The 15604-nt window shown below is 45.3% G+C and overlaps 1 protein-coding gene across 2 annotated transcripts in view; it reads right to left on the bottom strand.

Moving 5' to 3' along the window:
* The window catches only part of SLC14A2 (solute carrier family 14 member 2), a 177247-nt gene that overhangs the window by 16055 nt on the left and 145588 nt on the right, over window positions 1-15604 (bottom strand). For both annotated transcript variants that reach the window (XM_047697549.1, XM_047697548.1), the window contains exons 9-10: window positions 14377-14426; window positions 13703-13877 (exon numbers count right to left, since the gene is read on the bottom strand). In XM_047697549.1, coding sequence (XP_047553505.1) covers window positions 13703-13877; window positions 14377-14426 — 225 coding nt within the window. The remainder of the gene's footprint in view (window positions 1-13702; window positions 13878-14376; window positions 14427-15604) is intronic.

Here is a 15604-nt window from a genome sequence, read left to right on the forward strand (position 1 = left end):
CAGACAGCCCTGCAGATGGGTTTTGTGCCAGGGACAGGGACTGAGGGGGCGGCAAGCGTCGTCCGACATGGCAGGATCTTCTGAGGGAACGCCAGTCCCAAGCGCTCTTCTGCCAGCTGGAAGGGCACCTCTGCTGGCCTGTCGCTTCTCATTTCTCACACGCCGAGTGTCAGCTGCCCCAGCCACCCCTGGCCAGAGCGATATTCTGACATTAGCTTCCTAGACTGAGAACTGCACAGAACTACAAGATCACAGTCTACCTCCTGTGTCCTGAGAAATCAACTGAGTCACACGGCTTAGGAATCATGGCACAGCTGGGACTTGCTCCCAGGTCTCCTGACACCCGATTTGAGGCTCTGGAAATGGTGGCAGGAGGACTGGCTGTCCTTTCATGCTCTGGACCATCACTGTTAGCATCCCAGATTGGGCTCCCTGCTCCGGGTCCGGGAAGGTGGGGGCAGGGCCCATATTACTGTGTGTTCCTTGGGTCGATGTCCCAGCCACAAAAAGCAAAAGCAAAAAGTATTTTTCTTTCCCTTGAACGCTTTTTTGGGTCTTTCTTTGGGGAGGTGGCATCAAAGAGGGTCTGACATGGGGTTGGTCCCAGCTCTCCCGTGGGTATGACTGAAGTGGAGGACAGCAGGCTCACCCGACATGCTAGCCAAGAGTTGAGAAGGAAAAGTGGGAACAGGTGCCACCAAGGACACGAGATAAATTCACAAATTTCCCGTTTTTGAAAATACTTAAAGCAAGGATGATAGCCGTTTACCGCTACCTTTGGGACAGATTCTCAGGACTTTGCTAATGGAGAAAGGCGATTTCAAGACTATCATGAACACATCTGTCAAATGTTCTAGAAATAAATATTCCACTGGTGTGATGGGGATAAAAGAAAGCGGCAGTAACTCTGGCCAGGAACCAGAGTCACTCATTTCCGCAGGCTGTTTTCACTGCCAGGCATGGCTCTTAGAAAGAAATACACAGACCCCCGTCGGTAACCCTTGCAAACTCAATCTACAGAATGATGGTGGATATTTTGGAGGGATATGTCTTCCTCATCCGGTTATGAAGATGAGACCATGCTTGCAAAAGGCTCTGGAAAATAATTTTGCAGGGATCACATGTCAGATCCCTTTCCAGTGAGGCCACTGCTCTCAGATGGCACATGGCCCTCCACAGCAAGCAGGGCTCGCTGTCCCAGTGCACAACTGCCTGCGCTGACTCTCAGCGTGCCAAGGGTCAATTACGTGTTCTTGTCTGTCACCTTCACAGGACGGTGAGGCCCTTGGCAGCCCGGGTTATGCCCCATTATCTTAGCTTCCCCAGCACCCAGCATAAGCCTGGTATTCTGTAGGCACTCAGAAGTATTTGCTGAATAAATTACTGAGGGATAATTATACTACACACTTTAGTTTCTGAATGGCATAAGGAACAGTCATTGGCTATTTCAGGGTCTGAGCTATTTTTAAGAATAATACATCTCATTGTCATTGTTAAATGCTTGATAAATATTGACATAAAGGTGAGAGCCTTTCATTGGTTGACAAAGGTAATGGCTGAGTCAAGTAGGGTTTTGCAGTTCATAGGATAAAAGCTGATTATTTTTCAGTGGCACTTGGATAAAAGAAAGGGAGTTTACAGATAGGGATACAATGCTGGGCCATCTGTGACCAACCAACCAGAAACCCAGGAATCCTGCAAGAGTGGCTGGGAGAACTCAGTTAATGAGACAGAAGAAAACAGACCACTGAAGACAGAGATCTTGCTCCATGGGCTATGGGAACTACATATTACAAGGTCCGTTCTGTGTGGCCACTAATCCCTAAGCACTTTGGAGGTGGGGCTGGGTGTCCTACAGTCCAAGAGTAATTTTGTTCATAATAACTTACTTCCTTGGGTTCCTTCAACTTTTCTCCCCCTAACATCATGGCACACCTGGAAAACAGTGTGTGGCTGGTGCAGTGAACAGGTAATGTTGTTTATGGCCAGAGGGCCTGCTCCCATGGACTCAGGGCCCATCAGGCCCACCTGGATCCTTAGAAGGCCAGTGAGGGCTCTGTGGGTCCAGCTTGGAGTGCGCTGTGGCCCATGGTTGGAAAGGATCTGTCCTTGGTAGCCCATGGGTAGACTTAATGGCTGAGGAACTCCTTGGCCTGACTGCGTGGTGTAGGAGTCATGGCTCTCTTTCTCTGATGAGCCTTATTAAGTAGCCCAATGCATGTGGCTTCCCACTGACATTTCAGGGGCATGGTCCTTGCTGTTGAGGACTGCCGCCACCCTGTGTTTTTAAAGGCAGGGGTCCAGCAGCCTTTCTTCCCACTGACTCACAGAAAGAAAGCCCAGTTACGAGGCACAGTATCTGCTCAGAAATGTGGCTCCTGGAGAATTGGGTCCCATTGTACTCCTGCCTCTACTGATGTCAAACATACAGAAATAGTCAACTGTTCAAATCCCAGGGGGTTAAAACAGATTTTGTAGAGGGTCCCACCTGCCAAATACAATTTTGAAATCTAGTCCATTTTCTTTGAAAGGAACTAAACAAACCAAACCATGTATGACATCATTCAGAAGAGGAAAACTGACCTAGTCCATCTTACTGAAAATCATTCTTTACTTGGACTGGCCCATGCTTAAATCCTTTCTGTAAGTTGTCTTTCTCAGATTTTGAACAGATGTTACTGTCTCTTGCAGGTGGTTCGATGCCATCCATACACTGCTTGCAAGGTCCAACATACGGAGCATCTGGAACCCACTATTAAGACTCATTTGTCATCCCTCCCCAAAAAAGAGTTGCCTCCCCCAAATCCCACTCCAAACCTACTTGTGTATCATTACATTTGTGACACCCAATAAAAGGCCAAGGAAAGTTCTGGGCCATTGTACACCAGCTCCTTCTCTGGTAGCATACTTCCATATTCCCTTTCCCTACATCCTCTTCCCTGCCCCCTTTCTCTCCATTTGATCTATGGCAAACATAGCTAATTAGTGATAGCAGTCTCTCCCAGTAAGTTCCCAAACAGCCTCAGACTCCTTCTTAACCCACTGCTCAGACAACCAATACTAATTAGTTAGAGTTAGCACTTGAAAGTACACTTGAAAGTTTCCCACCCTCTAGTCTTAAAGGAAGGTGTAGCTACTGTACACATTTGAGAGAAGGGGTGTATCAAGGCCAAGGTGTAGCTTTCCAGCAGACACCTGGCCACTGGCCCTTCAAGCCTCATAGGATAGCCTTTTCTCAGCAAGTTCACCAAAGATCCTTTGGTGCCAGTTTTAGATGAGATCACATATCACACAAGGTTATCCAAGGAGATCACATACCATAAAAGGTCGTTCTCTGATCAGATAACTTCAATATCCTGGAATGTTCCAGAAACATCTACTCTCTAGCTACACAGAATATGTCTATAGTAATCCAAGTTGGCTGTGTAAGAGAGGGGCACCAAAGAGAAAGGCTGTTAAGCTGGGAGGTTAAGATGTTTGTAGAAGCTCAGATGGTTTAGTTCTACTGGCATGTCTGAGGAAGGGGTACAGGACCTGAGGGGAAAGGTGAAGATGCCTGGACCAGGTACCTCCACCTTGAAAGCAGCAGGTAATGATCCCTAGGAAGAAAGTTTTCAAATTCACTGCATTAGCCTCCCACAGGTCAACTCCACATGGTGCTGCCTTGGGAGCCATCCTGATGTCAGAGTTGTGGGTCACAAAGTTGTGGAAAGGATGACAAATAGTGTGAAGACTTACCCAGCGAGCAGCTAGCATGGTAAGGGGACTTGAGGGCTGATGGATTAAGTTGGTTTCATCACCAGGTGAGCAAGAAGAGCTCAGAGCTATAAGTTAGGATCCCTGGACTTCTGTCCAGGCTCTTTTATCACCTGGACAGGTCCTTGGACAAACCATGGCTTCCTTATCTACACAGTAAGGGCTTTGAACTGTATCTATTTAAGGTTAGATATTATAGAGATATAGATAGATATAACGTATTAAGATACATTAAAATGTATCTATTTAAGAACTGTATATATTTAAGATGAGCTCTTCCAACTAGAAGCTTCCAGAATCTAAATTCTCTTTGGAGTTCTTAGTAATGCTCCCTGTTTTAGGATGAGCTTCCCCAGACACCACAGTGCAGCAGAAGAAACAGAAAAACATCAGCCTTTCTTTTTTTTTCTCTTCCTCTGAAAAGTCAGATGGTCCATTGGCTGCAGGGAGTGAGGGGGCTCTGTGGTTCAGGTCTCCCCTGCAAGACCTCTTACCTGGGTTCCTTCTGATTTCCTGGAGGAAATCCACAGGGCTGGCTGGAGGAATCTAGATCATCGGGATGTAGGAAGAAGCTTCTTTCCAATTAGGTGGCGTTTCTGGTCCTCAACTCCGGATGTTGGACTGATCCCTAATCCCAAAGCCCTTCACTTCCTGGAGCCGTCCTGCCCATCTTCTTGCTGTAGGTTCACTTTGCATTCCCTGACCCTATGCCTGGCACACGTCTTCCAGTTGAGAAAGGGTATCATGGAGGAAGAGGGAGAGGAAAGGCAAATGTTCTTTCTGCAGCTTGTTCTCACTCTGGCCTTCCTGACAGAAGATTCTTTTTACACTCCCTGAGGAAGACTGGCTCTGGCTACCATGGTTCCCCCACCTGGTTTGATCAGCAGGTTTCCTTTAAAGGGCCAGAGCCAGAGATCCTGTAGTAGGAGCTTCCCTGTCCTCCCTCAGTTACTCTTCTCATTAGAAATTCACTCCAGCACTTGCCTTTAAAGCATCATCTAAGTGTTGTCTCCTCAGGGGGCCAATTTGCCTTTCAACCTCAATAAACTCCCTTAATTCCCTATACACGCAGGGCACAGACTGGGGAACCCTATTGCCATCCTCCAAGGAAATTTCTGCACAGCCTGATACTAGATGTTGTCTTTCTGGTTCTGTGGAAATTTTCAGACCTTTCCTCCTTCTCACCTATGCTGACAGGGGTCCTGAGGACTCACCACTGGATCCTCTCCGAGCAAGAAGGGCATGACCTAACCACTGCCTCCAGAAAGGACTTGAGGTCTATATATTAGGAAAGGCAACCCTCCCACATCTCATCGAGCTGTGGGGTCCGGTGGGCTGGACCAGTTTGAGGAGGGGAGCCCAATCTAAACACGTTTTGTTTGGCTTTGTGGTATGAGGGGTCAAGCATCACTCCCCCGCCTCCAGTCCATCCCAGGTTTGTGTACTTTCCCCCATACACACATGCATGCACACATACACATCACACACTCATTGATGGGGTGTGAGGCAGCCTATCCAGGTTTAGAAACAAAACCTCACATTGAGGAAATTAGCTACACCTGAGTAGACAATCTCCCTACTGACGTCAAAGGCCCCCTTCCTACCATGCCAGGTGTTTCAGAACTGCCAAAGAGGGGACCTGATCACAGAGGTCCCTCTGAAGAAGGAAAGCAAACAACCAGGGGGGCCCCACATTCCAGGGACAGGTGGAGCTGAGTAGAGATCAGTCTCCTGCACAGGGTCCTTACTTTGGTATTGCTAGTTCAGGGCGCATGGGTGTCTGACAACCACACTTTCCTTGTCCCCCAGCGGCCAGCTCTTGGGTCAGTTCTGCATGCCCTGCCCCTTACCCTCTTGCTCTGGTCTTTCCCGAGGGTTCCTGAACTTCTTGCGGTGTGTTTCGTCCAGCCCCCAATCATCCATCTTCCCTGGAAGTGACAGGAAAGATGCCATCATGGAACCAGTTTGAAAAGACTGGAAATAAGTCTCCCTGAGGAGCCATTCACAAGTTCATATGCAGCCCAGGAGCCAAAGTAGACAAGTAGAGTGTCTGTGATACACACCAAGGGTGGGGCAAGCACGTGCTGTCCTGGAAGAGAGAAGATCAAGATGGAATCTTGTCCCAGGTGAGTCTCACTGAAGGCTGCAGCTCATATAACAATGGCTCCCCAAGACATCGGTCTATGCCTATAGATTATTTCCTTGAAGGCTCAGTCAGAATTCCCTTCAGAAATGAGTTTTATTCACAGCCTCCTGGCTCCCTTCAACTTCACATTACCAGTCTTATAGAAGGAAGAGGGCTGCATTGACCACTGGGGAGGTGAGATTTCTCCAGAATTGGCCAGAGTTCAGATGGAGTAAGTGCATGCTGGGCTAGATGTTCTCCAAAGAGCTATGACGTCCTTTACTTCTGTTCCAGCAGCCTGATCAGCAGTATGAGGGGTCTGAGGACCCCTATTTATCAATTTACAGGGGGCAACAAACACTTTTCCAGCAATCCCTCATCTCCCTCCTTGGGGCCTTGCAATGCTAGTTTCACTAGGGACAGAAGTGTTCCCTATGGGTTCTTCTATCTTCTCTGAATGGCAAGAGGTGTGAAAAGCCAGGCAAGTAAAAAAAAAAAATCTCACATAAAAAGTGAATGCTTTTCAAGTTGCCAAATGAGACTGTGGTTTATTGAGTAGAAATCACACCCTCACTGAAACTGCCAACTCCTAACTAGTTTAGATTATAGTTGTCCCCAGACCCTCACAACCTTTATGACCAAAGGAAACAAATCTTGGACTCATATAAGAAGCACAAACAAACTGGGGCACATGGGTTTAAGTAACTACAAATACAGGCCATGAAGGTTTGAGTTTCCAAATGGGCAGATCTTAGAAAACTGACCCAAAGAAGAACTCCCTGAGAGGGGAGAGTGATAGAGGAGAGCCGTTCAAAGACAAGGCATGGTTGAGTGATGTTGGCACCTCAGGCTGCATCTTGTGTGGACAAGTATGTTGAGAATTTTGGCAAACTGTAGGAAAAGCTGTAAAGGCAAGAGTGGTATGCTCTTACTACATTTGATCTCCATGTTATTAACTTTTTGCCACTTCTGTGATGCCTTCTTCCCATTCCTCTGTAGGGATTCAGGGCTAGAGTATCAGTGAAACTAATGTTGGAAGAGAGAGGCTTGCTGGTCAGCTGGTCTACCCCCGGCCAGAGTGAGCATTCCCAGCAGGCCTCTAGCCCTTGTCCCTGCACTGTCAGAACAGGGGACTCAGGGTCTCACAGGACTATTTCTCAGTCAACTTCCATTATAAAAATGTGCTCTTCTCCACGGATTCCAAGTCTACCTGCTTATCAGTCTCACTTAGTTACTCTTGCTCTATCCTCCGAAGTACTACTGAGTAAGCTGACTTCTTCCACATTCTTACTCCACACAGCAGACGGCCATTTACAGCTGCCTTTCTTTCTCCAAGCCAAATATAACAATGTCATCATCTTTCCTGATGAAACAAAGGGGCTTCAGACCTCATTCACCCAGCTTGGCCTCACCTAGCATGTCCTCCATTGCCAAAGACTCTTTCAAGGTATGCTACCCATTTTTTTTCTCTTTGTATTTTCCCCTCCTTTTTCATCTAACCTATTCTCAGAAATGACTCCTACAACTTAAGATGCAAATGATTGATCATGCTTACTGTGTTACCTTCCCAGCACTGTTTACAATTTAACAGGTTCAAAGCCTTGAACTGAAGGGATGGCTGGGAATGTTTGGGTATCAGGTAATGGCAAGATAGAGGATAAGAGACGAGGTACAGAAATCTTCCTGGGACCCTTACTGTCATGCTTGATACTTGTCCTGAATTGAAGACCAATCCAACCAGATAATTCACTCAAAATAATGAAACTGGTGCTGTGAACTTCCATGGTTCAGGCAATCTGTGCTGTTACCCCCATCTTCACCTCAGGTGAGACTACTCACCTGGCCAGATGAATTCCCATAAAATGAATTCCTCAAAGGCAGGAACTGAGCTGATTCTTTCCTGGCCAAGCAGTGTCCTGAGTAACATGTTAACAGTTCCTCATACATGTCTTCTAGATGAATGAGTGAATGAGGTCAGACAATAAGGCAAAGTTTCCAAGGGGCTGGCTCATGAAAATTGGCAAGTGGCCTTGGGCACAACAAAAGAATAATATAAACAGACATGGAGATTCAAAATTCAAAATCCCAAAGATTTTCTGAAATGAAACACATGATTTTTGAACTAAAAAATTCAAGTTATCTCTTGAATTGAAGAAAAGAAAGGTTACTGTTGGGATCTGAATTGGTGGCCTGGAAGATCAAATGGAGGAAGTATCTTAAAGCCAAGCAAAAATACAAATGGTAAAAGTTGTGAAGGAAGCAAGCAACTTGGAGTAGAGGTCGAGGAGACTGAGTATGTGGATAACAGGCATTCCAGAGACAGAAGAAGGACAAGATGGAAGGAGAGCAATAATCAGACAAATGTTAGAAGAAAAGCTGCTGAGCTGAAGAAAGACTTGAGTTTGCAGATTGAAAGGCAGGACTGATGAGACAAGACACACATTTAGGCTTGACTTAATAAAATTCCTGAAATCCACTGGAGAACATCTTATGATCTCTTAGAAAGAAAGAATATGCTATTTATAAAGGAAAAAGAATGAGATTGACATCAGTAATTTGTAATACCTGGAAGCCAGAAAATGGAAGGACAATGACTACAGATAGCTGAGGGAAATTCTGTGGCCCAGGGATACTCCCCGGGCCCAAATGTCACTAACTTGCAAGGGAAAAACTTTGTGGATGTTCAGAGTCAGAGAACATGTCCCCCATATTCTGTCATATAGTATTTGAACAAAATACTCAATACTCAAACAAGATTCTAAACAAGTAATAAATGAATCAGAACAAAGACCATGAAATAAGGGAAGGTGAAGAATAAAGGAAATGGTGATAAAAGGTAACACGTCCACTCTACATAGTAAACTCCAAATGAACAATGATAGAATTACCGGGAATCTGGGGCACAGGGGCCCCGTAAGGATTTTGGCAAAAAATAAGAGGCAAGGGGAAAAAATTAAAAAATGATAAATAATCTCAGCAAGATCCAGGGGTGGGTGAAACTGGAGAAGTGAGTTGTGATAAAAGTAAAAGTGGGGGTTCTGGGGAGGAGAAGAGTGAATGTGGTATATAAGGCCTTTAGTTTCTCAGGGTGGGGAAGGAGCATCAGAGAAATGGGAACTCTTGTCACAGTAAACTATTGACATCTTGTTTTTATATGATAGAGAAACATACTTTTGATCATGAGTGTTGGGAGAGAAGCAGGAACAACTAATGAAAGGGAAAAGAATGGTAGACTTCCAAAATAAACAAGGGAAGAAGGAAAGAGGTAGTAGCATGATCATACTTGCAAAATGAAGAAAGTAAAAAGCCAAAGTAGTAATAGTAATATATTAGTAAAAAATAGTAAAAAAAAAAAAGTAAAAAATAAAGCAAGGCAGAAGAAGTAAAACTAGCATATTGAAGGTTACACTAAATAGGAATTGGCTCAATTACCTATTCAATTACAGAAACACTAAGATTAGTTTAAATATAAAACATTGCTAAATGCTATTCTTAAGAAACATAGTTAAAAGAAAATGATAAAGGTTGAAACAAAGGGTTAAGAAAACATTAGGAAGAAAGTAGGTATGGCAACATTAAGACCAGATAAGTTGGAATGAGGTTAAAAGCATGAACAAGGATAAAATAGGTAGTGTGTAATAGTAAAAGATAACATTAATGAAAAATCAATGATAGTCATTGCATAGGCACTAAACAATATAACTGATACATATATGAGACAAATGTTACAGAAATGCAAGAGAGTTTCATGAAACTCTACATTTATAGTTGTTGTTTTTTTGTTTTTGTTTTTGGTAGGCTCCATGCTGGGCCCAGTGTGGCACTTGAACTCATGACCCTGAGATCAAGACCTGGGCTGAGATCGACAGACATTTAACCAAACTGAGTCACCCAGATGCCCCATAATTGAATTTTAATAAACTCTTTTCAAAATTAAGATCCCACAGACAAAAAAATAAATAAGCACATAGGAGAATTGAATAATGCAATTAACAAATCAATTTAATATGTATTTCCTTCAAATCAAAAGTTTGCATTTTGCATTTCCAAAATCGACCAAGTACTTGTCTACAAAGAAGAATTCATATAATTCTAAAATAAAGGTTTTACAGGCCATCCTCTCTGCTCATAATGAAACTAGGTATAGAGAGTTAAAAATATAAAAGATCCCAAGTGCTAGAAACTAAGAAATCAATCTTAAATAATTTTGGGGTCAAAGAGGAATCAAGACTAAAATTATAAACTATTCAAAACTAATCAAAGCAGAATACTTTATTCCCAAACCTATAGCACACAGCTATAGCTATACTCAGAGGAAAATTAGTGGCGTTAAAACGCCTTTGTTTTTAAAGGAGAAAAATCTAAAATGAAGAAACTTTACATCAATTTTAAAACATGAGGAAAGAGGAACATTTAAATTTGAGAAAACATGAAAAAACCCAGAAAAATAAATCAATGAAATAGAAAACAAACCAGAACTGTAGATAGCCAATAAAATGGATGAGCCCATCACAAACTTGATTAAGGAAAAGAGAGAGCCAAATTCCATGAATAACAGTAGAGTAACAATGTTTTAAATCTAAAGAAAATGGATTATTCCCTAGAAAACAAACTGAAGTTTGACCAAGAAGTAGAAAACTTGACTATGTCAGTTAATATAGTAGAAATTGAAATATGAGTCCCGATTGATGATTTGAAAGTACAGCAGGACAACATCACTTCACGGCTGACAGCAGAACTCATCCATGGAGGAGAGCAGATGGAAATGGGTGGGGGGAGATGATGAGGTCAGAGGGAAGAAATGAGAAGATCTGGGGAGGGGACAGTGGAGAGAGGGAGAGGATAGTGTGATAGGGACAATTTCAGACAGTATCTCCTCTACTGCCCCCTGCTGCCCAACATATTCCTACTCTCTTTAATGACTATGTTCGGCCATATTTATGTTCAGCTACCATTTGTACAACCAGGAGCTGCTATCCAGAGTCTGGGGGTGATCACAGCAAAACAGCTGGGATGTGTACCCTAAAGCTCTTCTCCCTTCTCTCCTGGTGGCTCACTCCTGTGCAACCTCATGTTGGTGGTGTCTCTCTGGTTAAGATTCCTGCCCCTACATATCTATCCTACTCATCAGTGGGATGGGAAGGCTCTGGTAAAGGCAGGACAGGGTCACTCCAGGGAGCTCTCCAAACTGCCTACCACTATTTGGGCTACTTCAGAAGACATATGGGCATCTGTCCATGGCCCATGGGCAGGGTGAGCTGCACTGGGCTGACTTTTCTTAGAGGGGTGGGGAATTTTCATTTCCGCCCCACCCTTGTCCATGCCCACAAGAGAGATGCGGCATCTGCTTGGCAGACCGGCTTAATAAGATTTGTTCTGCTCCAGAAGGAGCTTGTTTGACCACATTTGGGAAATACCATCGATTTTCTGCTTCTTAGCCCCAAAAGATGTTTTTTAAAAACACTTCCTTACTCCTGGACAACATCTCTTGGAAGCGAATTCAGTGATTGACAATACTTCACCCAGGTAGTTCTTTCTTACTTCGAATTAGTAGATGTTTTCCTATTTTCACATAAATATCCGGCCATCTTGATCATAATGCGGTATAGAATTTCGAAGGCCCTGTGGTTTTTCCAGACTTGCTGGACATGCTTTTTCCTTTTTCTGAATCACTTAGCTTTTATCCCATTTCTTCCCATGAATTTGACAGCTGGCAATGCAGTTAGCATTTAATTTCTACAGGGATAGAAGTGGGAACTTGGGAGAAAAAAAGCAACCCAGACACCTGTGACCAAAGTGGGACCTTGTTAATGACAGAGACGTGGGGTGGGAAAGAAAGGGAGAAGAGAGAATCTTGTCTAAGTGAACGAAAAGGACTTTTTATATCCAAACAGTTTTCCCTGTCCTGGAAATCCAATATAAAGCATGGTTAAAACCCAGCTTCTGGGTGCCTGAGTGGCTCAGTCAGTTAAATGTCTCTGCCTTTAGCTCAGGTCATGATCCCAGGGTCCTGGGGAGCCTGCTTTCTCCCCACTCCACCCTGCTCATGCTCTCTCTCTTTTTCTCTCTCTCAAATAAATAAAAATCTTTAAAAAAACCCATGTTTTTTTAAAACCCCAGTTCCTATCAGATCTACTTCTTGGGGTGGAGAGTCTCATGGGCTTAAAGGAAAGGAAAGTAGATTTCTGGTCACAGTTTGTCCATAATGAATGAATGGGGCATCTAGTTCTGTTAACTCTTATTAGAATATCTGGGGGGGCGTCCCCTCCCTTTTGGGTAATTGAGCCCGGTCTGGAAGGGCTGACATCCCTGTTCTCCGTAGACCACTTGCCCTTCACACTCCCCTCTAAGCCTGGGGTCTAGGAGCCTCCCTGCACACTGAGTCTGCACACTGAGCTCAGTTTTTCCTTCCTCTCGTGGTGGTGCAGCTGCCCGCAGAGGTGGAAGCAGAGTGAGGGGACTGGGGAGGGGTGGTTCCCAGACACTGCTGGGGAAGGAGGACCTGGTTGGAAACGGCGGCACCAGGTCAAGGAGCCTTGGAGCAGATCTTCCTGATTCTAGTCATACTAATCTCACCTTCCTAAAAATCTTCCACTGTTGTAAAGAACATGGCAGTGTCCTTTGGACCTGCCCTCTGCCCACCAGCTCCAAACCGTTATTGTGGCGGGCATCTGTGTCTGGCACTGGCACACCTGGGCTTGTGGGCCGAATCTAGTTTCCTTGTTTCATCAAGTCTTAGAACACAGCCAAGTTCATTCACGTATATGTCATCTAAGGCTGTTTTATGCTACAATGACGCAGGGGAGTCTTTGCTAAAGACACTGTAAGTCCTCCAGAACCCCAAATATTTACTTTTTGACCCTTTCCAAAAAAAGCTTGCTGAACCCTCATATACATATAAATGGAGACTGAATGTAAGTTAATGACTGTAATTGGGAAGTCAAGTTATGAACTTCATGGATAATTGTCCTTCTACTCAGGTTAACCATTTGTTTCAAGTATCACAGAACCTCATAAAGCTTCCAACACCCACAGGCAAATAGGACAATGAGATACACTTCTCCAGCTTTTCACACACTGAGCTCAGATACTTTTCTCAACTGGGATCTCTGCACAAAGATGCTGGTTTGACTTATACTGAGACATGCTTGTCCTTCATATTTTTATCCTTTATAATAAAAGTCATATATGGGATTCTCATTTTTATGAATTGTTTCCTGCTATGAGATATCATCTTGCCCGTACTCTGAACACTGAATATTCGAGACTGCCTATTTAGGCGGTCCAATGCTCTAACTGTCCCTGTTCTGACTTTAAAACTCTTATTAGTGTAAAATTCCTCTCTCTTATGTGACGCTGCGTGTCCTCATCAGCCACTAAGTACCTTCAATTCTTGGCTTGTATCCCCTGAATTCCCACCCACTCTGGGTCCGCTTGGGAACCCCTCAGCAAGTTCAGTGTTAGAGCATCTATTATTCAGCTAAACACGCCACGAAGAACATCTTGTGATTATCTTCCCAAAAGACTAAGGAGAAATGTTTTTGTTTGAAGACAAGGACATTGAAAGCACACGCCTCGCTTCTAACTCTGCAAGCTCATGCCAACTTCCTCTAATGTCGTACGTGGATAGTTACGGCCACTTAGGCAGAGAGAGAAAAATCAGAACGAGGGAAAGGGAGGCACAGGTGTGTTTGGTTCTAACAGGTGCCAGGAGAGGCACGGAAGGGGAGTGCTGCAGCGGGCTGACCCAGAGCTGAGACCACAGGGAGCAGAGACCAGGTGCAGGCAAAGAGCGTTTCTGCCTAGAAGTGGGCTAGTCACCGCTGGGGGACTTCTCTTCTTCACTGCTCTTCACTTTTAGGTAGTAGATGCGGTTGGCCTCCGGGTAGGTGACTTTGCTGAGTGGGAGCTTATAGATGGCCGGGTTGTTGGTCGTCAGGAGCAGGAAGGTGAGGGTGGACAGGCAGAAGGCCCAGGTGCCGGGTGGCACACCAATCTAGAAGAAGAAATGCTGGGGTCTGAAAATGGTCCTAGGCTCCAGGGGCCCTGGGGGAGAAGGGTGTGTAGGATGTGAGGATGGGGATCCTTCTTCCCTAGTGATGACATTGGATTTTGGGTTCATAACATCCGAGGAGTTGGTCTAGGAGTTTGAGATGTTGGTACCTTAGGACACAGTCAGAATCTTTCAATGATGGAGCTGAAAATCAGCCTGGGGATCATTTCCCACATCCGGCCACACACAAACACCTCCATCCGTCCATCTAGGTTCTCCACTGCTGGCTGTATCACTCTCTGGCACACACACAGCCAACCCCAACATAACTCAGAGGCACAGGCGTGCAGTTGCCAGTCCTTCTCTGGACAAACCTGGATAAACCTTGGCAGAGGCATTGTGTGGGTACTAGCCACCATAACGACTCAGGGTTCTTCCAGAAACTGCAAATGTCCTAAAAGCCCTGCTGGGGAGGGACATGTTTGGGAGAATCCAAACTTACCACCGACATGATGTTGGAGAGGGCTGCTCCCATGTATGCACAGAACAGGGCTGTGGAAAAACAAGGACCACAGAGTCAGCTTCCCAGGGTCTGCCCTCACGCCTCCCCAAAGGCAGGAGTCCCGTCCTGTCTTCGGCAACCTGAGTGTCGGCAGCACACCCTGACATCTGGCATAGCTGCGCAACATGGTTATGGTAGTTCTCTTTGTGGGTAGGTGTGGCCAATCTCCCGCCACACCGTGTGTTCCCAGGGCAGCGATGAAAGCCTTCCAGCTCTTCCCCACTTCCACGGGGAGTCCTCACTTCCATGCATAGAGTCAGGGGTCAGTAAGCATCTTTTGCTTGTCCAAACTGACATTGGGGATGGTCTGGCCCAGCTGGGCGGCTGGATTATTATCTGTCTCGGGGTTGAGGGATCAGATTATGTGAGCCCCCAACAAGTCCCCTCCCATCCAAGATTCTGAGCAGCTATGATAGACCTTGTTGGACCTGCACCAAGTCTCACCAAGGCTGGACCTTACTGGTCCGTGATCTTGTCTTAAGGAGCCAGGCATCTGAGTTCACCCCAGGATGTGGCCCCTAAGACAGTTAGGGGAGCTCTTCCACACCCCCATGCCTTTGGACAACCTCCTTCTGCCCCTTCACCTTTGTTCTTTCTGTTCCTCTGTCCAGAACACCTTCTCCGCACCCCCTCTCCCCTGTACCTCCCCAATTCCCACCCTGGAAGTGTTGAGATAAACCCCATCCTCCCCCCGAAGCCTTCCCAGATGGTTCTAGCCACAAGAATCTGCCACTTCTCTGAAGGCCAAAGGCACTTACGGTCTGGGCCTCAAAATATCTGGCACTTTTGACTTGACAAATATTTACCAAGCCTACTGTCTCCCTGCTGGCTGCTGAGGGGAATACAAGGGACATGGAAGTCATTTACAGTCTCCACACATGAGTGGGGAGAAAAACAAAACAAAACAAAACAAAAATGTTCTTCTGCTCTTTACTTGTCTCTAGTTTTGCTTGTTAAAGTCCTGCTGTTTCCAGAGAATATAAGCAACTTCAGGGTGGGAAGACTGGTGGGAAGATGGGGGCTGGGGTTTGAATCTTGCTTCTGCCTTTAATAGATGTGTTCCATGCCAAGTTCACGAACCCTTCTGGGCTTCATTCCCTCTGCCATAAAATGGGCCAACAATCTATGCCTGGTGGTGACCTTGGGAGGACTGAGCTCACATGTGGTG

The sequence above is a fragment of the Lutra lutra genome, chromosome 12 (genome assembly GCF_902655055.1).
Source record: "Lutra lutra chromosome 12, mLutLut1.2, whole genome shotgun sequence".
In the NCBI taxonomy this organism is placed as follows: Eukaryota; Metazoa; Chordata; class Mammalia; order Carnivora; family Mustelidae; genus Lutra; species Lutra lutra.